The sequence below is a fragment of the Delphinapterus leucas genome, chromosome 1 (genome assembly GCF_059928025.1).
Source record: "Delphinapterus leucas isolate spDelLeu-1000000601 "Yukka" chromosome 1, BTC_Dleu_Yukka2, whole genome shotgun sequence".
In the NCBI taxonomy this organism is placed as follows: Eukaryota; Metazoa; Chordata; class Mammalia; order Artiodactyla; family Monodontidae; genus Delphinapterus; species Delphinapterus leucas.
This window is the reverse complement of record NC_143129.1, coordinates 78,405,594-78,426,319: the sequence shown is the minus strand read 5'-3', so window position 1 is coordinate 78,426,319 and position 20,726 is coordinate 78,405,594. Positions and strand designations below refer to the sequence as shown.

General features: G+C 60.5%; 2 protein-coding genes across 3 annotated transcripts in view; one reads left to right on the top strand and one right to left on the bottom strand.

Annotated features, from left to right (window-relative positions):
• Positions 1 to 1,325: 1,325 nt before the first annotated feature.
• Positions 1,326 to 17,730, top strand: ZBTB7B (zinc finger and BTB domain containing 7B). Of its 2 annotated transcripts, none has more exons than XM_022559383.3 (3): positions 1,326 to 1,542; positions 13,271 to 14,436; positions 14,828 to 17,730. In XM_022559383.3, the coding sequence occupies exons 2-3, from the start codon at positions 13,277 to 13,279 to the stop codon at positions 15,291 to 15,293; spliced, it is 1,626 nt and encodes a 541-aa protein (XP_022415091.1). In that variant the 5' UTR covers positions 1,326 to 1,542; positions 13,271 to 13,276; the 3' UTR covers positions 15,294 to 17,730. The 2 variants fall into 2 exon arrangements, with proteins under 2 accessions (XP_022415091.1, XP_030615373.1); XM_030759513.2 differs by lacking the exon at positions 1,326 to 1,542 and adding an exon at positions 7,020 to 7,642.
• DCST2 (DC-STAMP domain containing 2) overlaps positions 17,068 to 20,726 on the bottom strand; it is a 12,066-nt gene continuing 8,407 nt past the window's right edge. Inside the window, 4 exon segments of the mRNA XM_022559382.3 lie at positions 17,068 to 17,223; positions 17,226 to 17,362; positions 20,376 to 20,516; positions 20,622 to 20,715. Of these exon segments, the coding sequence (XP_022415090.2) occupies positions 17,147 to 17,223; positions 17,226 to 17,362; positions 20,376 to 20,516; positions 20,622 to 20,715 (449 nt within the window). The 3' untranslated portion in view covers positions 17,068 to 17,146.

Here is a 20,726-nt window from a genome sequence, read left to right as displayed (position 1 = left end):
GCGCCGCAGACCCAGTTGGAAGCGTCCCAAACAGGCTACCTTCCTCAGTTGGGGGGCACTGAAGTACCTATCCTGATCCGCCCCCCCCAAATCCACATACACATCGTAAAACACTCAGACCCCTCTCGCCTCCCAGGTCTCTGAGCGAACCCAAGTCCAGAGGTCCCTCCTTCGCGGAGACTCAGTTTCTCCACTTCGGGAACAGCGGGATGGAGGCGGGGAGCAGGAGCGTGAGCGTTCCTCCCCCTCCCCCTTCACGGACCTGGCCCCTCCCCTCCGACAATGCCAAGGCCGCATCGGGCACCGGCTGGAGCGCAGAGGCTGCTTGCCCAGGGCGCCGTTCCCTCCCCGCGAGGCGCCGTCACGCGTGGGGAGGGACGCAGGGTGCCCGCACCCTCAATTCCCCCGCCTCCAAGGGGTGGGGTGGGGCGTAGGAGCTGGAGTTGATGGCCGGGTGGCTCCCCTCCCCCTACCTCCAGGGGCCCTGACCTGATTATAGCCCCTCACGGGACCCCCCTCCCTCAATCCCCTAAGTCCCCGCCTCGCCCCCACCTAGTGTATCTTTAACCTCCTAATACCCTTCCCTCCCGAGGTGCTGACCCTACGGAAGGCCCTCTTGTAGGAGTGCGAGCCCTTGATGGGGGTGCTCGGTTCCCCGGCCGCTGCGGACACTGCCCCCTCCTCTTCCCCTCCTCCAGGTTTCAGGCCAGCCCCTCGGCTCCGCCCCCTCCCTGGCCGAACGCAGGGAGGGACCCACTTGGGATGGGCGGGTGTTCAGGCCAATGGGCGGGCCGGGAGGTGGAGTGCAGGGGGCGGGACGGAGTAGCGGCGGAGGGCTGGATGGGGGTCGGGGGCGGAGCTCGAGTTAAGGTGGACTGGGAGAGATAGGGGCTAGAGAAAGAGAGAGAGAGAGACGGAGAGGGAGAGGGAGAGGAGGAGGAGGAAAGGGACCGCGGCAGGTGAAGGGAGAAAGAGAGAGAGAAGGAAAGAAGGAGGGAAAAGAGGAGGGTGGGAAAAGCTGGGAAAGCAAAGTAAGAGCTTGGAATAAGAGAGCGAAAAAGGAGGGAGGGATCCATCTGCGCCCTGCAGAGACTGGCTGGACCAAGGGGTTGAAGTTTATGTCCTTATTGGGCGGAGGGAGGGGGGCCTGGGGGGGCGGGTGAAAAACCAGGAAGTGACAGAGGGTGTTGCTAAGGGTTGGGAGGGGGAGTTTGGGGGGTGGCAGGGGGCGGGGGGAGGGATGGGGGGAAAGCAAGCAGGAGGACAGGTGAGACAGCAGGACAGGTGAGGCGGGCCCTGAGGGGGGGGCGGGTGGGAGCCAGGTGAATGTACGGTTCTCGGCGGCCGAGGGGGGGGCGGGCGGCAGGAGGAGGCAGAGGGCTGCGGAGGAGGAGCCCCCCAGCAGAGAGCAGCGAGCCACTGACCGCGGCCTTCTGACCAGGACCGGAGCAGGGCCCCAAGCCCCCGGGCCTGGCGGGGGACGCGCTTCTCCCCACACCCGGAGCCTCAGCAGCTCCAGCCAGCGGACCCAAAGGCAGAGAGGTGAGTGTACCCCACTTTTGTCTCCTGGCTAGAGGTCCCCCATACTCGAGACTGCTGCAGTGTCCTTCGTCCGTCCTGTAAGTGGGACCCCCCCCACACACACACACGCACGCAGACCAGATTCCCACCACTCCCCTTCCCTGTGCCTTCCCAACACTCCGGGTCTTTGGAATTGATTTTAACTGGGAGGAAAGGTAGAGAAGGAACTACAGCCGCCCCCAACCCAGGGCGGAGGGTCCCCAGAAACTTTCTCTGCACTTCTGGGATCAGACACACTGGCGGCTCCGGGATGGAGAGAGGGTGAGGCGGCGCTGAGCGCTCCCCCAGTCTCCTTCGTGACTTTAGGGGGAGACCCCCGACCCGTCCGAGTAGAGGGAATGGAAACGCTGACGGATTCTAACTAGGACAACGCTCCCCCCCCAACTCCGCGCCCCCTGGCGCGGTGGGTTGGACCCGGGCCAGTTGCATGGGGGGTGGGGGGAGCACAGGAGGAGCCGCGGCTTGGGGGAAAGTTACCGGCTGGACTATTCGGTTTCTTGCGCTTCCAGAGTCGCGCTCTCTCGCTGGTAGTGGGACTCAGCGACAACCTCCGAGCGAATATAGAACGACCCCTCTCTCCGCCTCCCCTCAATCCCACTCTCTTCGTTCAGGCTCCAGTACCGCCGCCACCTTTTCAAAGCCAGCTCCGGCCCCCAGAGCCCAAGAGCGAGGGTGGGCGACTGGGAAGAATTCTACCTACTACCCGTCCCCCCACAGGCGCCGGCGCACCTGCCCCTACCCGGAGTGGGGGTCGCTACTGTGTTGTTGTAGAACCTACTCTGAGCGCCGCTGGTAGAGGGCTGCCATTCAAAGGGGTGGGGGGCGCTGCTTTCAATTTCCAGCTTTCTTTCTCTCCTCCCACCCCACCCCAAGTAAGAGAGCGACGTGTCCCGGCCAGAGCGAGGGGGGGCCGGGAGTGGGGGGGCGGCGTGGGCAGCGGGTTGTGCCCGGACACGTGCCTGCCCAGGCGCCCCGGCCCTGCTGGTGTTTGGAGAGAGGGCGGGTCCCCTGCCCCCCGCCCCGCACAACCCCCACGTATCAAAGGGCGGCTGAGACGTGGTGAGACCTCGGGGCGCCCTGGGGGGCGGGGGGCGGGGAGTCTGGGTCCGAAGCAGGGGAGGGGCAGAGGCGCGGGTGCTAGCTGACCCACAGGAAACGAGCGCTGCTGACCTAGTTTGGGACACCGGAAGTGGGTGCTGGGGAGAGGGGGAGACCAGCAGGCTGTCCTGGCTTCCGGGCCAGGTGGAGGGCGTTCTTGAATTGACCCCCACCCGAGTGCCTTGGAGACCCCTAGCTGCAGCTGAGAATGGGAATGAGTCAGCGCAGCTATTCCGCCTTCCCCCAACTTATTCCTGGAGGAGGGAGACAGTTTATCAAGGGGCAGGGGGAGCCAGATTGGGCGGTGAGGGGTTAAACCAGGATGGGAACTCTGTTTCCTGAGGGTGCATGTGTATAGGGGGGTGAGCCTGGATGATTATGGGGTTGCCTTCTGCTCCCCACACACACACCAACTGGTTTGGTCACCCCTGTACCCTCCTGGCACTGCTGGGAGAGCTGGCATGGAGTGGGCATCAGGTTGGGAGGGGACAGTGGGCATATGGAGTGTTGTGCTGGGCTGGGAGGGACATATTTGTGACTGAGTTTGGGTAACGTTTGGTGTTCCTCCTCAGCGGTGACTGGGGAGAAGGGCAGGGGGCTCCCCCTGGAGCGGCTGATGAAGCAAGGAGAAATCTCTGTCAGTGCCTCCTGGCCCGGGCCCTCGGGACCCCGGCTCCCCCAGCGTGCCTCTGTTACATGGCTGCTGTGGGCACCGCACAGCCTGCTGGCACCCCCAGACACTGTCCCCTCCCTTGGGTACCACACCCCCCAACCTTAGCACAGGGGTCAAGAAGGGGTTAATACCACCCGAAGGGGGCTCTGGGGAAGAAAGAAGGCAGTGCCCACTAGGCTCAGGTGTCAAGGAGAGAGGCCTGCTCTAATGGGGTACTCTCACCACTGCTCAGCTCTGGCTGACATGGACCCCAGGGACTGGGAGACAGGTGCTGACCTCTTCCCCCTTCCCCATGGTGCCCCCTGGCACCCAGGGCCCCCAGCTCCTCCTTGGCCTAGTGCCTGCCCCGGGAGGGCGAGGCGGGCAGCGGGGGCTGGGCTAACAATGCACCATCGGGCCCTTTGTGTGCTTGCACTTGGCACCCTGGGGAAGGGTGGGGGAGGGGGCCCAGCGGGCATGGGGGGCGGAGCGCCTCTGGGGTGGGGACAGTGAAGGCTGGGGGAGAAAAGCAGAGAATGAAAGCAGGTGGGGAGGAAAGGGAAGTAGGTCAGATAGGGTGCTGGCCCCTCATTCCAAGTCAAGGCCTAGAGAACCAGCCCCTGATCCTATGGCTGCCCAGATGGCATCATGCTGCCTGAGGCACAGCCTAGTACTGGGCATTTGGGGTCAGAAGTCACTGCCCAGGGGACTGGTCAGATGGAGGAGGCCTGGCCTGGTACTGCCCCCTTCTTGGTGGCTAAGAGACCCAGTTCTGGCCTAAGGCCGAGGTCCCAAGACGGGTAGTGAATGGGCTCCAGGCAGGGCACTGCCCTCTGATAGAAGCCTCTGGGCCTGCTTCAGGGCTTCCTGCCTCCAGCCTGCTTGGTTCCCTGACCTTCCGAGAGTTAAGACTGCCCTGCCACCAGGCCTTGGGACCTATGCCTGTTTTGGCCTAGGACTGAAGAGGAGGGTGGGGGAGGAAGGTGGGGAAAAGCAGACGGATAGGACCCTGGCATGGGGTGTGCCTGCCCTGGCCTCTTCCCCCTCCTTCTGCTGAGTAAACTCGTGAGTAAACTTGACGTTTTGCCCGGACAGTTTGAAGTTGCCTCGCCGCCCCCCCCTCCACCAGTCCTGCCAACACACAGGCGGCCAGGCGCCAAGGCGGGCCTGGGGGACTGGGGGGAAGGGGTAAGAGCTACTGTTGCCCACCATCAAAGGCCTTGGAGAGGCAAGAATGACCCACCACCCAGCCAGACCCAGGTCTTGGCAAGAGTCTTGGCTGGGGCCTATAAGCATCTGTCCCAGAACCTTGGGGAGCCCAGGGAAAGTGGCCTGGAAGCAGAGCCTCTGCCCACTTCTGACCTCCAACCCCACTAAGAAAAGGCACCCAGCTGCCATCTGGTCCCCTGAGTTGCCACCGTTAATGTTCACAGGCTGCCTGGCACAAGGGGAAGAGCTACCTTTAGCAAATTCCACAGGGACACTGGAAAGGGCTGCCTTCTTCATTCTGTCCCACAGCCTGGGATGGGTGGGAGGCTGGTGGCCTTCCTTGGCATCTTAGCCCTCTCTTCACTGAGGCCTCCCAGTTGCCATGGCCTCAGCCCTAGAGGATGGCATCCTCATTTGCCAGCACAATTCCTTGACCTCACACCTGGGCCTAACCCCATACATGTCTCCTTCCACCATACCCATCAGGCCTGGCCCTAACCTCCCCCAACCCCTTCCTCTCCCTGCTAGCATCCTAGAACCTAGTCAGCTTTCAGAGCTCTCCAGCCAGCAGATACCTGTGCCAGATCCGGGAGTTGAGGGTGCCCTAGACAAAAGAGGGCTGGTGGCAGGTAAACGGAGCCAGTGACCCCCACAAACACACCAGTCTACTGTTACTTGACATCACTAATTCCTCTTATGCCTCCCCAGACCACCAGAATGGTGCCGAGGCCCAGCAGGGGGAAATGCCTTCCCAGTCCTTGCTGAGCTTCGGAGTGGGGCTCCACCAGGCCCTTGCTTTCGACCTCATGTCTCTGGCTTCAGTTTCCTTCCTGTTTCCACCACTCCCCCCAACTCCTCCCCACCCATATGCCCCTTTCAACAGACATCCTCTCCTCCTTCCTTCCTCCTTTCCTCCCCCTTTGCCTGGGAGGGGGTCCTCTCCCCCCACCATGGACCTCCTGCCTTGTACCTCTTCTAAACACAGTCCCCTTGGAGATTCATAACCAAGTCCTCTGCTCTGCCCTCCCCACCCCATCAGCAAGGCTCTGGGGAAGAGGAGAGCACTGGGCTTCTCAAGGGAACTACAGCTCCCAAGGTACATGCAAAGCAATTGTGGTGCATACTGGGAGTTGTAGTCCTCCTTGATCTCTCAATTTGGTTAAGTCTGGAAATTTTTCTGGATGGGGCTAAAAGTGGACTGGGATGATTTGGAATGTGGGGACCCTCTGCATCCCCCCACCTTGTCCTCACCATCTTGTTCCCACATGACACCATGTACCCATGATTGACATCCATCCCCCCAGCTGAGACATGCTACCCATTCTCACCTGAGGGCCCCACCCAAGAGATGCCCACACCCTGCCCTGCTGCCCCTGGCAGGGGTGAAATGGAGGGGCCCCATGAACTCCCTCCCTGCCCCCTACCCTCTAGGCTGGTTCCCTCCCTTTATGGGGATCAAAGGGCAGAGAGCAGCCCCGCCCCACTCCCTCACAGGCTGCAGGCACTAGGGCACTCAGGAATATCAGGGACTTTGGTGCCCAAGCAAATGCTTGGGCAGGGGGAATGCGGGGAGGCTGGCGCCTGGTGACAGGGAGAGACACTGGCCCCCACCTTGGGGAGTAGAGCCTTCAATAACTGCTCATCAAGCTGGCCATAGCCCCCTGGGCTCTCTTTGTGTAGGCCCTAACCCGTGTGCTGCCTCTTGAGGAGATGGCTTGAGAACAGGGTCTTGTGCCTTATCTGTAGGACCTAAGGGCCTGGGCCCGCCTAGCTGGCACCAAGGCACAGGGGTGACCCTCCCCCACCCGAGGCCCACAGTTGGCATGGGGCGCTGGGAGCCAGGGGGGTAGGAGGGAGAGGAGGGCAGGACTGCCAGCATCCTGGTGGGTAGGTGCCAACCGGGCCGGGAGCTGGTGAGGGGCAGCAGGCCAGCGGCATTGAGCCAGCAGCTGTTGGGGGGAAAGGGGAGGGGATATTTTAGGGGGCATTTCTGTGGTGCCCCCTCCCAGCCCAGTAGGACTTGGGATGGCCTAGTGTCTGGGGGACCTAGGGCACACCTCGTTCCAGGAATAAGAGACCCCAGAAGCTGTTTAAGTGGAACTTTGTGGCCCACCCATCTCTGGGCTCAGAGCCCTCCTGAGTTACCCCTCAGGCCCAGGCGGGTCCCACCCAACCAGCCAGGGTGGCAGCAGCTTACGCAAGGGGTGGGGCTAGCTGCTTCCCAGCAGATGCCCCCTCCCGGCTCCTTCCTCTTTCGGTGCCCACAGCTCCCCCCATCTGTCCACCCCCCTCAGGCCAGCTCTGTCCCCCTGATCCTCCTGGCCATTGGGGGCTGGCACAAGTGCTGCCCCCTGGCCTGGTTGGCAGGGGCTGGTGCCCGGGCAAGGAACTGTGGTATGTGAGTGGGTTTGGGGTGAGGCATGGGGAGGGCGGGGTGCTGCCTTGCCCAGCCCCTGAGGGCCCCAGCCCAGTACAGAGTGGGGAGAATTCGGCCAGCTCCCAGGGGTGCTGAGGGACATACTGGGGTCTGGAGGGCCTCCCTGTGTTCCCCTATTATACCATATGCCCTGAGGGGCTGGGACCTAGGCACCTGTCACCCCTGGCACTGCCTGTCCAGGGTTCCCCTCCTCCCGCTTCTGGCCACTGCTGCCTCCTGTCCCCTCCCCTCCCTTCTTCCTTCTCCTGGTCCCACCTCCAGCAGCCTCTCCCATTGCTCCTCCTCACCTCTGTCCTCCTGGACTGTCCCAGCTCCTACCTTTCCTACTGCTCACCTTTTTCCCCTTTTAGGACTGAGAAAGGACGGGCCAGGGTGGATACAGCTGGGGCTTCGGGCACCACAGGCAGAGACTCTAGGCCCTCTCCCACGCTGCCAGGCCTCTGGTAACCCCTCCCTCCATCTGGGGGGAGGGGGGACAGCACCCAGAGGGTTAAGGCTGTAGGGGGGAGGGGCTGGGCCAAGTCGTGGGCGGCCCCTTTGAAGGAGGGAGCTGGAGCGGGGAACAGCCACCCTACCACCCCCCCAGCCCGGCCCTCCCCCACCCCTCCCAACCTGCTCCCCCCAGGGGCCAAGAGGAGTTGCCGGCAAGGCCCCTCAGCGTTCAGGTGAGTAGGCCACACTCTGGCTTGGGAGATCAGGCCCCAGGGGAGGCTTGGAGGCCTAGAATTGGCCAAGGGTCAGAGAAGGACTGAAAAACAGGCTAGGAAGAGGGTGTCTGAACTTCACAGGGGGCAGTTTAGGAACTGAGGGGCTGAGGAGCTGGAGCGTGGGGAAGCTTCTGTGTCTGGGGGACCCAGGAGGACAGGAGAGCAGAAGAAGGGGCCTACGGGAGCCGAGGGGTTGCTGGGCCAGGACAGGAGGTTGGACAGGCTGGCAGGGAGCCGGGCTCCGGGGATCGGGCCGGGGTGTCCTCTGGGGCTGGGGGGCTCAGGTTTCTGCTGGCGGCTTGGCGGGTGTGGGGTTACCAGCCGGCTCGGTTACCCAGCCGGAGACGCTAGACTGGGGGGAGGGGGTGGGCACAGGGCAGACCCTGGCACCCTGTGTGGTCTCCTCAGGCCCTAAGGGTATCTGGCACTGCTCCGGCAGACCCCTGCTGGGAACCCGGATGACCAGGGTCTGTCCAAGTGCACAGTTGCCTGGCCTAGGGTGGGCAGCCTCTGGGGAAAGTCCAGCAGCTCCAGGGCTGGAAATTCTGACGGGCAGAGAGGCCTAGGCTGTCCCCCTCACCCCACCCGACATCCGCTCTCACTGTACCACCCCCTCCCATCTTCCCCAACTGTCCCCCAGATTTTGGCCCTGTGCTTCATCCAAAATGGGGCCGTGGGTACCTTAAATGTGACCATCTCATGGCAAGACCAGGCCTTGGAGGGCAGGCCTGGCATCTTGATTTAATTCCTCTGCCCCTCTCCACACTGCGCCTGCCTGGGGAGAAGAGACGGGATGCTCAGAGCAAGATGAAATGGAGGAAGTGAGGAGGCTTGAGCGAGAGAACCAAAAGGGAAAAGAAAGGAGAGGTAGGGATGATTCCTCGGAGGCCTACGGACATAGACGCGGTAGAGAGGAAGCGGGAGCCTTGCAAGGGCTGAAGGAAGAAAGCAAAGGATGAGTCGCGGAGAGGGGAGACAAGGGTCCGAGAAGGCGGTAAGGGGACAGGAAGAGGCCAAGAAAAGGGGCCAAGAGTGGAGAGGGCCTTGTTCCCAAAGGACAAGAGGGGAAGGCTGGGGAAGACGGAGTTGCCCCCATTCCTTCCTCCGCCATCTTTTATCTCCCTCAGATTTACCCTGATGCGGCCTGAGAGGCTGTGGACTAGGGCAGTTGTCATGGAAAGAAAATGTGGGGGAAACTGAGGTCTCCCTCCTGTCAGGAGCTGAAGCACCAGGAATTGGGGATTTTGAGGGAGGAGAGGCTTAACCCCCACGGCACCGGGAAGCAGCCAACTCCCCTTGCCTCCTTCCCCCTTCGTGGCTTGCGGTCTCTCTTCCCCGCCTCGGCCCCCAGGAAGTGTGAGTGCTGGGGGTGGTGAGGTTAGGAGGGGGAAGCGGCCTATGGGGGATGGGGAAGGCATGTACTAGCTTGGAGGGGCTGGGGTGGAGAGGGAAGGGCTCCATAAATGCCTAGGGCATCCCTGGGCCAAGGGCCTCTCCTTCAAAGCCATTCCAATCCTCAAGGGGATTCACCTCAACCCCTCACCCTGACTTCCCAACTGGGCAGGCCAGATGGCTTCAGCCCCTGGGCCTCAGAGGCCCTAAGAAGGGGTGAGAGAAGCTGGGGAACTAGGATTCCTGGGTCCCTGAGGACTTTGGACTGGCTGTCCTATTTCCCCACCCCCCTGGTCCAGCCACAGGCCAAAGCCCTGGCTTCGTGCAAACTTAGCTCCAAAAAAACAGGAAGAGAACCTGAGGCTGGAGTTGGGGTGGGGGTTGGAGGGGGGCAGAAAGGAGAAAGAAGTAAGGGGGAAGGGTGGCCGGCTAAGGTGGGAAGAGTGTCAGGCCTCTCCATCACCCTGGCAGGAGGTGTCACAGCCTGGTCCTCAACCTCCCTCACCCCACGTTGCTACACCTGGAGAGGACTGGCCAGGTCCCTCTCAGGCTCTCTGGCAGAGCCCAGAGGTGGGGGCCTCCAGGTCTGGGGAGGGGTGGCTCTGTGTGCCTGTGTCTCAGGCCCATATCTATTTTCTCCGCCGCTAATCCTGTTTCCGCCTGCTGCCCCCCACACTAAGCCTTACTCCCCTAATCCCCAGGGTGTAGGGAAGGGGGGCCAGCTTTATTCAGCTGCCCCGTTCAGGGCCTCATATTCCAGCTCTTCAGCTGGCTCGAGCCGGCAGTGTTGGCCCTGGTGCCCCCAGCCCTGCACTGGACACTGCTGGAGGTCAGCACCTGGAAAGAGTTCCAGCCTCCTTTTCCTTCCCATGCCAGGGCCAGTGCCCTCTACCTTTTGGTTTCTTGGTGATGGACACACCTTGGCAGGTGCCCTTGGGCACTGAGGGGTAGGTGATAGGGGCTCCCCCCTTTGCCCCCTCCCACCTTTCTAACCCCAAAGTCTTCCCCCCACCAAAGATGGGGCAAGCTTGACTCAGGGCCCAGTTTCAAGAGAGCTGCCCACCGGCTTGGCCGGTCTAGCAGGCCTGACAGTGAGGGGAGCCTGGGGGGTGGTGGGAAAGTGGGGAGAGATGGGGTGGGGCCCCCAGTTCTTCCCCCTACCAGGCAAACAGACCAAACAGACCTTGCCTGGCTCCCTGGCACAGCTGCCCCCCCGGCCACCACACACGCCCATGCCCACAAGGTCTTAGCAAGAGGGGGCATGCCAGGCTGGGTGGGGACACTTATGGGCGTCGGGGGGCTGGGCCCTCTGGGATACAGAGGTGGGAAGGGTGCCCAAGGTGGGGTGGGCATCCTGGCACCAGTGCCCCACCCTGGCAGAAAGAAGGGGGAAGCCTCCACCCCAGCAACCCCTCCCAGATGATGGGGCTAGGAGTATCCCCTTGGCCTGGTTGGCACCAGCCTAGTTCCAGGTGGCACCTAAGTTAGCATGGGTGCCAGAGCCCTGGGTAAGGGCTAGGGGAGTTTCCCAGAAGCTAGAGAACCATGTGAACACCTCCCCTTCCCATGTGTGTCCTCTGCCTCTCCCTTCCTTCATTGGTACCTCGTGGCCACAGGGTTAGGCCCAAGGGGTTAAACACCCACCCCTGCCCGAGCCCTGAGTGAGTTGCATCGTGAACCAGCCAGAGCCTGTGACCTGACAGCGGGGTCAGCCAATCAGCGCACCCGCCACACCAAGTTGCCTCGGAGACGGCCCTGGGGTGGGAGAAGGGAGGCGGGCTTAGCAGCAGCGGGAATGGGTGGGGTGTGGAGGGAAGGAGGGAGAGGGATGGGGTTAGCCACGTGCCTGCGGGTGCCCAGCTCCGGGCCAATGGACATCGAGGACAGCCCCACCCATCCCCCTCAGGAGGGACAGGATTTGCTTGGTCCCAGGAGGGAGCCCACTGCTGCTTGAGTGGCCACTGCTGCTGCCCACCCGATTTTGTTTGTTTCTAAGTCCTGGGGCCATTTGCCTCTTGTACTATTTGTAAAGTACAGGTAGGAGAACCACAGGAAACTGGGAGTGCTCCCAGACTGCTTGGCCCCTAGGGAGAGAAGTGATTTGGGGACTTAAGGTGGGAAGGGGTGGGCTATCTAAGGGTGTCTGGCTGTGGCTTATGAGCCACATGGGTGCTGCTCACTCATGGCTTCCGCGCAGGCGTTCTGGTGCTGGGACAGGGAGGCAGGCAGAAACAATGCAGTTCTTGTGTCCTCAAGAGGAAACCTGTAGCCCTTGACTCCTCCAACCCCCCCTCCCAAAATCTTCCCCATCAATGGCCAACACTGAGCAGCTGTTGGGAGTGGCAGAGAAGACACTGACAAAATGTCAGTGGGACTTGCCCTAAGGATCATCTAGGTCAGTCTTTAATTTTACAGATGAGGAAACAGGCCTCCTCAGGAAAGGAAGTGACTGGTCCAAGGTCATGTAGCTAGTAGTAACCTGACTTCCTGGGGTGATTTGAGGGAGGGAGACAGACTTGTTTCCCAGCAGAGACCATCATCTGTGTAGTGGAATCTGCCTCTAGGTGAGGCCTTGTTTCTCCTTGCCAAGGCCAGAACATTTATTGAGCCCCTACTGTGTGTGTTAAGGCGTTGTGCCACCCACGGTCTCATTTAACCTTCACCACAGCCCTAGGAGTCAGGTGGAATGATCCCATATTGGAGATGAGGAAAGAGGTCCAGAGATGAAATCACTTGTTTAAGGTCACAGAGCTAATCAGCCACAGACTGAGATTCAAACTCGAGCCTGGATGACCCCAGAGCCCAGCTCTTTCCAGGCCCCAACTCTGTCTCCAGTTGCTCCAGACCCACCAAATGTCAGGGCTGAAGGGCTGAGCCCATGGGGCATCCATTCCCAGCCCCTCCTTGTACAGTGAGGAAATTGAAGCACAGAGAGAAATGACTTGCCCAAGGTCATTCAACAAGATAGCAGCAGAATACTTATAAAGATGTTAAAAAATAATAATAAATAAATATTAATGGTATGGTTAAAAAAAAAGATAGTAGCAGAGCCAGGACTTAAAGCAGATCTCCCCACTTCCAGGCCAGACTCCCTCTACTCCCCCTCCCCTCCCCTCCACCAGCCTCGGGATTGCTGGCAGCTCTGCACCTTCTGTGGCTCTGCCTTGGAGGGGAAAGCATAGAGGGTGAAAGATGGTCCTCTGGAGAGGGGGTACTCTCCTGACTGGATGGGAATGGGGAGGGAGAGGTGGTGGTGGTAGCCCAGTGGGGGAGGGGTGGGACTGGAACTTGGCCTATTGGCAGTGGGAGAGGGGGCGGGGATGATGCTTATCGGTGCGGGGCAGGAAGCACCCGCGCCAGCCAGCGACACCCCAGCAAAGGGTGGCTGCTCCTTGGCCCCATGGGGGAGGGGAGGATGTGGGGGGAGGGATGCTGGGAGCTGTGTTTCCCTTTTGGCCTCTAGAAGGGGGGATCTAGAAGGGGAGATGAACTTTTAGTGGGTGGGGAAGGAGGAGGAGGAGGGTGCTGGGAAGCCACCTCTCAGGTTTGCATAGTGTTTTACAGTACACCAAATGCTTTAGGGAGATAACATAAGTTAAAGCACCTGACCTTGCCTTGAACAGTCCTTGGCGCAATGTGAATCTGAACTCTCTCATTGGCCTCTCTCTGGGCTGAGAGGAGGTTCCATCACAAAGGCTGTTACCCCACTTTTCAGATGACTGAGGCTGGCTGCCAGAGCCACCCAGAGTCCTTCAGCCAATTCTTCATGAAGCCTGAACCAGAACCCAGGCATCCTTTCTCCCAGTCCAGTGCTTCTTCCAGAGGGGTGGGGAATGGGGCAGGTGAAGCAGACGGGTCTCTAGGAAAGGCCAGAAAGGCAGGGCTCCTGCTCTCACAGAGGCAGAATAGTGCACAGTGCTTAGGAACACGGACTCTGGGCCCATCGCCTGGCTTTGAACCTCTTCTGCACTTAACATAGAAAGTCGCTTCACCTGTCTGCACCTCAGGTTCCTGTCTGTGAAATGAATGATAACTGTTACTTTAGAAGGTTGTGGAAGATGAAGTGGGTGTAAAGTACTTAGAAGACCGTCTAAGTAGTCTGTAGTCACCTGGCCAACTTTGGTATATATCCCTTCCCTGGACCACCTTGCAGGGCTGAGCGCTCTTAACCTCCCTCTCTACTTGACTCTGCAGGAGAAGATGGGGAGCCCCGAGGACGACCTGATCGGGATTCCATTCCCAGACCACAGCAGTGAGCTCCTGAGCTGCCTCAATGAGCAGCGCCAGCTGGGCCACCTATGTGACCTCACCATCCGGACACAGGGCCTTGAATACCGCACCCACCGGGCTGTGCTGGCTGCCTGCAGCCACTACTTCAAGAAGCTCTTCACTGAGGGCGGTGGCGGGGCAGTCCTGAGCGCTGGGGGCGGCGGGGCAGCTGCCGGGGGAGCAGGGGCCGGCGTGTGTGAGCTGGACTTTGTGGGGCCCGAGGCACTGGGTGCCCTGCTCGAGTTTGCCTATACAGCCACACTGACCACCAGCAGCGCCAACATGCCGGCAGTGCTCCAGGCTGCGCGGCTGCTGGAGATCCCGTGTGTCATCGCTGCCTGCATGGAGATTCTGCAGGGGAGCGGACTAGAAGCTCCCAGCCCTGACGAGGACGACTGTGAGCGAGCTCGCCAGTACCTGGAGGCCTTCGCCACAGCCACAGCTTCAGCCTCGGGAGTTCCCAACGGTGAAGACAGCCCTCCACAGGTGCCCCTCCCACCGCCGCCGCCGCCCCCTCGGCCTGTCGCCCGCCGCAGCCGCAAGCCACGAAAAGCTTTCCTGCAGACCAAGGGGGCCCGGGCAAACCACCTAGTGCCTGAAGTGCCCACAGTGCCCACCCATCCCTTGACCTACGAGGAGGAGGAGGAGGCGGCAGGCAGAGTGGGCAGCAGCGGGGGCAGTAGGCTGGGGGACAGCTACAGCCCTCCCACAGGGACTGCCTCACCCCATGAGGGGCCCCTGAGCTATGAGGCCTATGAGGGTGAGGAAGAAGAGGAGGAGCTGGCATATCCCCCGGCCTATGGGCTGGCGCAGGGTGGCGGGCCCCCGCTGTCCCCAGAGGAGCTGGGCTCAGATGAGGATGCCATCGATCCTGACCTGATGGCCTACCTGAGTTCCCTACACCAGGACACCCTGGCACCAGGCCTAGATGGCCAGGACAAGCTAGTGCGCAAACGCCGCTCCCAGATGCCCCAGGAGTGCCCGGTCTGCCACAAGATTATCCACGGGGCTGGCAAACTGCCACGCCACATGAGGACCCATACCGGTGAGAAGCCCTTCGCCTGTGAAGTCTGCGGTGTCCGTTTCACCCGGTGAGCACCAGTGGGGAAGGGGTGCAGCAGGGGCCATGTCGAGGGGGAGGGAGGAAGGGATTAGGAGACCCGAGGTATGGAGGCAGGTGATCCTGGAGGGACTGGGGTGGTGATGCCCAGGGTGAGGAGAGAGACCAGATGAGGGAGACCAGGAGAAAGAAAGTCAAGGGAGGTAGGTCTGGGGCATGAAAGATGTGGCTGTGCTGGAGGCAGAGTGGGTGGTGGCCGGGCCCAGTTAAGCTGCAGGCACGTCAGCAAGGGTCTCCTGGGGCAGTAATAGGGAAAAGAATGGTGGGGGACGGGAGTGGGACGAGGCCTGGGAACCCGGCCAGGATGACCCAGGGATCGCATCCTGAACCGTTTCCTTGCCCCTCCCCCTTGCCTGTGCCAGGAATGACAAGCTGAAGATCCACATGAGGAAGCACACAGGAGAGCGCCCCTACTCATGCTCGCACTGCCCAGCCCGCTTCCTGCACAGCTATGACCTCAAGAACCACATGCACCTGCACACAGGGGACCGGCCCTATGAGTGCCACCTGTGCCACAAGGCTTTCGCCAAGGAGGACCACTTGCAGCGCCACCTCAAAGGCCAGAACTGCCTGGAAGTGCGCACCCGGCGGCGCCGCAAGGACGATGCGCCCCCTCACTACCCCCCGCCCTCTGCCGCCACCCCGACCCCTGCTGGCCTCGACCTCTCCAATGGCCACTTGGACAACTTCCGACTCTCTCTGGCTCGATTCTGGGAGGAGCCAGCCCCTACTGGGCCCCCAGTCTCCACCCCGGGGCCCCCTGATGACGATGAGGAGGAGGGGGCACCCACCACACCTCAGGCTGAAGGTGCCATGGAGTCCTCTTAAAGAGGGACGAGTGGCCGAGCTGGAGCAGCACGGGGCCCGGACGCCCATGCTGAGCAGCGGGAGTGTGCAGCAGAGACGGCGCTGGGGTCCGGGCACTGAGCCTCCCTGGCATCGGAAATTGGGCCCTTCCCTCAGAGCTCTCATTCCAGTTCCAAGCTGAGAAGGTTTTGGGGCAGAGGCTCCCCAGATTGGGGTGCTCTCCCAAGGAGTGATACATACGATATTATGTATATATTTACAGCTCCATTGTAAAGGTGGGGTCCCTGTCCCCAGCTGCTCCTGGGGAGTAGAAGCAATAATGTATTTCTGATTTGTGGGGTCCCTCTTCGGCTATGCGGGTTTCTAGGGGGTGGGGGGCTTGGGACCAAAGCCTTGCCCTGCCCCCATGCCCCTTGGGGTTTTGGCTGTGTAAGGGGGTGAAGGGCTGCCCCTCCCTTTCGAGACCCCTCCTTCCTGGTTTCTGTTCCCTTTTCCTGGCAGTGAATTATGCAAAGGGGGGCGGCAAAGGAAGGGTAAGTGGGGGAAAGCAAGGTAGAAGCTTGAAAGACTGGGGGACTGGGCCTGTAAGGAAGGAGCCATCCTAGTCCCCCTCCGCCCTGCTCCCAGCGCTGAGTCATGGGGTCCTGGAGAAGGGGGCGGGGTGGCCTGATTGGTTCGCCCGCCCCTGGGGGCAGCGGGAGGGGCCCCGCCCAACTACGGGAGCTGCTGCTGGTTCTCCTCCCCTCCCCTCCCCTCCCCTCCCGAGTCGCTGGGCAGGGAATGTCTTGTTCCCGCTGCTCCCTCCCCGGGGCCAGAGGGCAGGGCGGGCCGGGCGGTGGCCTACCCTCTTCTCCTCCCCGCCCAGGTGCAAGCCGGAGCCGCCGACACTGCTGCGGCCCCTGACTCACGCCGCCCCCGGGCTGGCGCGGTGCAGGGTGTGGGACAGGGTGAGGGGTTGGGGGCAGCCTTGCGGAGAACGGGCGAGCCGGCGCCATCTGGCGGCCGTGCCCTGCGCGGGCGAGCGCCCCTGGCGGCCACTTCCAGCGAGCCGTCTTCTCTCAACCTCCACCACCCCAGCTGGTGAGCGGCGCCCCCTTGCCAAGGCCGGGGCAAATAGCTTCTTGCTTGGCCGCAAGGAAGGTGGGCTGCGGACCTGTGGGAAAGGGATCCTTTCCCCAGACCCTTGCCAGCCGGGCTTCCTTTTGGGTCGGGGAGAGTAATCCCCTCACTCTACCCTTAGGATTGAATCCACCCCCGGTCTGTACATAGCCTTTTCTGTTGGTCTTGTTGAAATCTAGTTTCAGATTTTTAACTACCCAATTCTGCTGGGGGTGGGGGTATCTCCTCCCCACCTTCCTCGCTGGGTGCTGGACCCCATTCTGCCTGGGCTCTGCCTTGCACTATTTCCCCTCCCTGGCCTGGCGGCTCTTCCCCTTCCTTAAACGGGGCAGGTTCAGGGGCCCGGTGCTCTCCCGCCCCCCCCATGCCCATTTGCACAGCTGCCCAGGTACCCCCAATAGTGGGGGGGGTCACAGGGAGGGGGTAGCGGGACCAGTCCTTGTATCTATTTAAAAAGTGATGATGTAATATATTGGGGTAGGGGGAGGTCGGGTTGCCCTGGGCCTCATCTTAGCATTTCAGGTGATGGGAGAGCCCAGGGCTGAGGAGACCTGGGGCCTAGCCCCAGGGAGTGAGGACAATGTGGCCTCCCCCCTCCCCCCTTGCGGCTTCTCCACTCAGTGCCTTACGGGGTGGGGGGGAGGCAATCCCCCCTCTCCTGTTCCCCTCCCCTTGCCCTGCCCCCCCACCTCGGGTGTAAGTGACAGGAAGAAATAATAATTTAAGATTCACACTTGTGTCCACCTTTGGTTTCTTTATTTTGGAGATAGGTGGGAGGGATGGGGAGGAGAGGGAAATGAGAGACAGAGGGACTGGGGTTCTGAAGCAGGGAAGGGGCTGCTTTGGGGGCAGAGGATTTCTGAGGTGGTCAGGAGGGCTGAGGGGGCATGGGTATGCTGACAGACTGGGCCTCACGTGGGCGCTGCTACCTGTGCCTCCTCTTCCAAGGCCCCTTTTCCTCATCCAGGTCACTAGCGAGGAGAGGAAGGGGGGTGGCCCAGTCACCAACATTCTGTTTTCACAGGTGCATTCCTGCCTCCTGCCCCTGCCCCATCTGTTCAGATTTGGCTTCTGTTATCTACCAGCCACTGCTGCTCTCACAGGCCCCCCCCCCGCCCCAAGGCAAACCAGCTCATGGCTGTAGATAGCTTCTGATTTTAGGCTGAGAGATGAGTGGGCAGCGATTTGCCCAAGGTCATGTGGGTAGTAAGGGCAGAACCAGCAGTGACCTTGGGAATAATAGCTGCTCAAGGCTCAAGCTATCCTCTCTGGCGACCCAGCTTTTAACTTCACTGAGCCCTCTGGAACCTCTAAAAATAAAACTTTGCTTCCCCTTCAACCCCTCAACTCATTACTACTTCCAGTGCCCCATTCGCCCTGGAATGTGACCACTGGAAAGTTTTCTTTGCAGTCCTCCCGAGTGGAGGTTGCTTGCCTTTCTCAAACTCGGCAGGCCTGTGGCGTATTGCAAAGCCCCTGGCTGCCATGGCAGCTACACCCCTGGGCTGCGGCTCTCCCCAGGCCTCGCAGACACCCTGCCATACCCATCCAGGTGCTGGTACCAGACTTGGGCTGTTGGCGAGGCCCAGCCGCCTCCTCACTAGTGGGCGGACTCTTCCAACACTCTGGCCTTTCAGTCCTCAACCTCCTTGGCCATAATGACCTTCACCTCTGCTCCCACTCGGACCTCACCCTCAACCTTGGCCACTCTCTTCATTTATCCCCAAATTCTTCCCAGGCGTGGCCCATCCTCAGTGTCCCTCCTGGCCTCTGCTCTAACACCCCCGTCGAGACATAGACCTAGGACTGCCCCCTGGGGTCTCAGTACCTTCTCTTCCCCAAAGTCAGTCATCTCAGACACTCTTGACTAAAGACACCCCAATTCTCTCCCCATCTTATCCTCCTGACCTGCCCAGAAAAAACCTTCAACCCTGGAATCCTGTTCATGGCTACCACATTTGCTCGAAAAAAACCGCATAACCGAGCACGCTGGAGTCGGTCATTACACGTTATGGTTTTCAACTTCATCTGAGCCTGTAATGCTACCTGGAAATCTCTTAACCTCCCCTGCTGGCTCCTTTGCACAGTCCCCAAGGCAGATATTTCAGCCTCCACCACCCACTCCTTGAAACTTTTATTCCACTCCCAGACCCCTTCTTTGCTGTCTTAGCAGGTGTGCTTGCCTCCTACCCCCGCCCCCCACCCTCCCTGAGAAGAGCAAGGCCACCAGACTGGAGCAGGCTCGGCTCTGCTCAGAGGAACATACCCTCTCCCCTCCTGCCTCAGGCGAGCCCGCTCCTATTTGAGGCCACCCTGTTCACCTGGCCTTAGATCCCATCTCTCTGGCATCCCTCTCTCTTCAGCGCTCTCTTTTTCACCTCTGAAATGCTCAAATCTCCCTATACTTGGATAAAGAAAAATCCTTTAGGTTCCCTTCAAGCTATTCTTTTGCGGTACGCGGGCCTCTCACTGCTGTGGCCTCTCTCGTTGCGGAGCACAGGCTCCGGACGCACAGGCTCAGCGGCCATGGCTTACGGCCCCAGCCGCTCCGCGGCGTGTGGGATCTTCCCGGACCGGGGCACGAACCCGTGTCCCCTGCATCGGCAGGCGGACTCTCAACCACTGCGCCACCAGGGAAGCCCCAAGCTACTCTTTTGTTCTATGAAGCTAACTCCCTCCTCTTTACCATCAAGCTTCCTTTTTTTAACTACAGCAGTTATATTAAAAAGAAAAAGAATTCTCAGACTTCTTGCAACAGTGACACAGAGCCGCATACCCCATTTCTGTTTCTGAGTCTTCTCTACCAGTCACCCCCCCTCAACCCATTAAGACTGGTGTTGGCCTTCCCCACACCATGAGAAATGTTCCCACAAGCCACACCAAGGATTTCTCAACTGCCAAATTCAATGGCCAATCTTCAGGCTTCATCCTGCTTGATCATCTCACAGCGTTTGATATGCTTGGCTCTCTGTTCCCGAGCCTCTCCCCTCCTTGGCTTGTGATTGAGCCCCTCAGAATTCTGTCCCTGTCCCCTCCTCTCCTGCCCTGCCCTCTGCCAGGGTGATCTAGCTCATCCTCTCTCTTACAGTCTCTAAGTCAACACCCCCCCCCACCAAAAGACACCTCTGGCCCAGAGCCCTGCCCTTTTCTAACTGTCCCCTGGGCATCTCCCGCTGGATTCCCTACAGATACCTCAAAGGTCTCGAACTGGGCCATTCCTCTTTCTGCAGAACCTGTTTCTCCTCTTGCCTTAACACCGCCCAGTCCCAAGCATAAACTCCCTGTCATTCTCAGCACCTCAATCCCGAGGCCATCACCAACTTTTCCTGAGATAAGACAGCCTCCTCTCTGGTCTCCCTGTTCCTGCCCAGCCTCCATTCTGCCTCCTTAGCTTACTGTCCTAAAAGACAAATATGATTATATCACTCTCTGACTGAGGATCTTCAGATGGCAAAGTGAGGCGCTCTCCCACCTCTCCCTGCCTCATCTCCCAGCGTGCTCTGCGGTCTCCACCCGGCCACACATACACATCTCCCTTAGCTCCGCCCGCCCCGGAGCACCTGCGCACCTCCTAAATGTCTCACGTTCTCCAAACTCACACACAAAAGCCTCGCCCTGGAATGCTCTCCTCCACTCCTCAGCCTAACAAACCCCCGGGGTGCCCCCAAACCCACCTCTTTTTTCACTTCTTCTATGAAGCCTTCATTAATATCCCCCATCCCAAATTGGTTGTTCTGTCCTCTGTGCTGCCCAGAGCCTGCTTCACTCCTTGATCGGGGCGCTCTCCACATTTGTCACTGATCTATTTGATGTCACTCTCCCCCACCATTTGGTGGGCTCCTCCAGGGCAAGCCTCCCTTCCCTCCCCTCCCTTTATCTCCATCTCCAGCTCTAGCAGAGCACCAGGCACCCAAGAAGCCCTTGGTAAATGTGACAGAACATCTTAGGCCTCCCAGGCCCCAACTCCTTCAGCTTTCTGCTCACCTGAATTCGGAGCTGGAATCCGATAAGAGGGGCCTGCCCAGTGTTTCTTGGAGCCATTGCTGCAGTAACACTTCCTGCTCAGGACCCTTTCTGCGAGCTGCCGCCAGCCATAGGCGGGGGCCGTCCTCATCACTGGAGTCCCTGGAGAAGCCTCCCGTCTCAGTAGCCCACAGAGGTCCTGGGGGAGGGGTGGCTGCTCCCACTGCCCCCACAGACTCCGGCCACCCCATGTCACTGGAGACTCACAGCTCCAGGTCCAGCTCCTCCTGGTAGGAGAGGGGAGATGCACACACGGAGCAGGTGTTGTCCAGGAGGCGAAAGCAGGTGAGACAGAAGAGACCTGGAGGAGGC

What these genes read in the sequence shown, in the direction of transcription:
- ZBTB7B (XM_022559383.3), top strand. Translation starts at nt 13,277, where the DNA reads ATGGGGAGCCCCGAGGACGACCTGATCGGGATTCCATTCCCAGACCAC. An exon ending in TGCGGTGTCCGTTTCACCCG is followed by an intron (nt 14,437 to 14,827) that starts GTGAGCACCAGT and finishes TGCCTGTGCCAG; the next exon opens with GAATGACAAGCTGAAGATCC.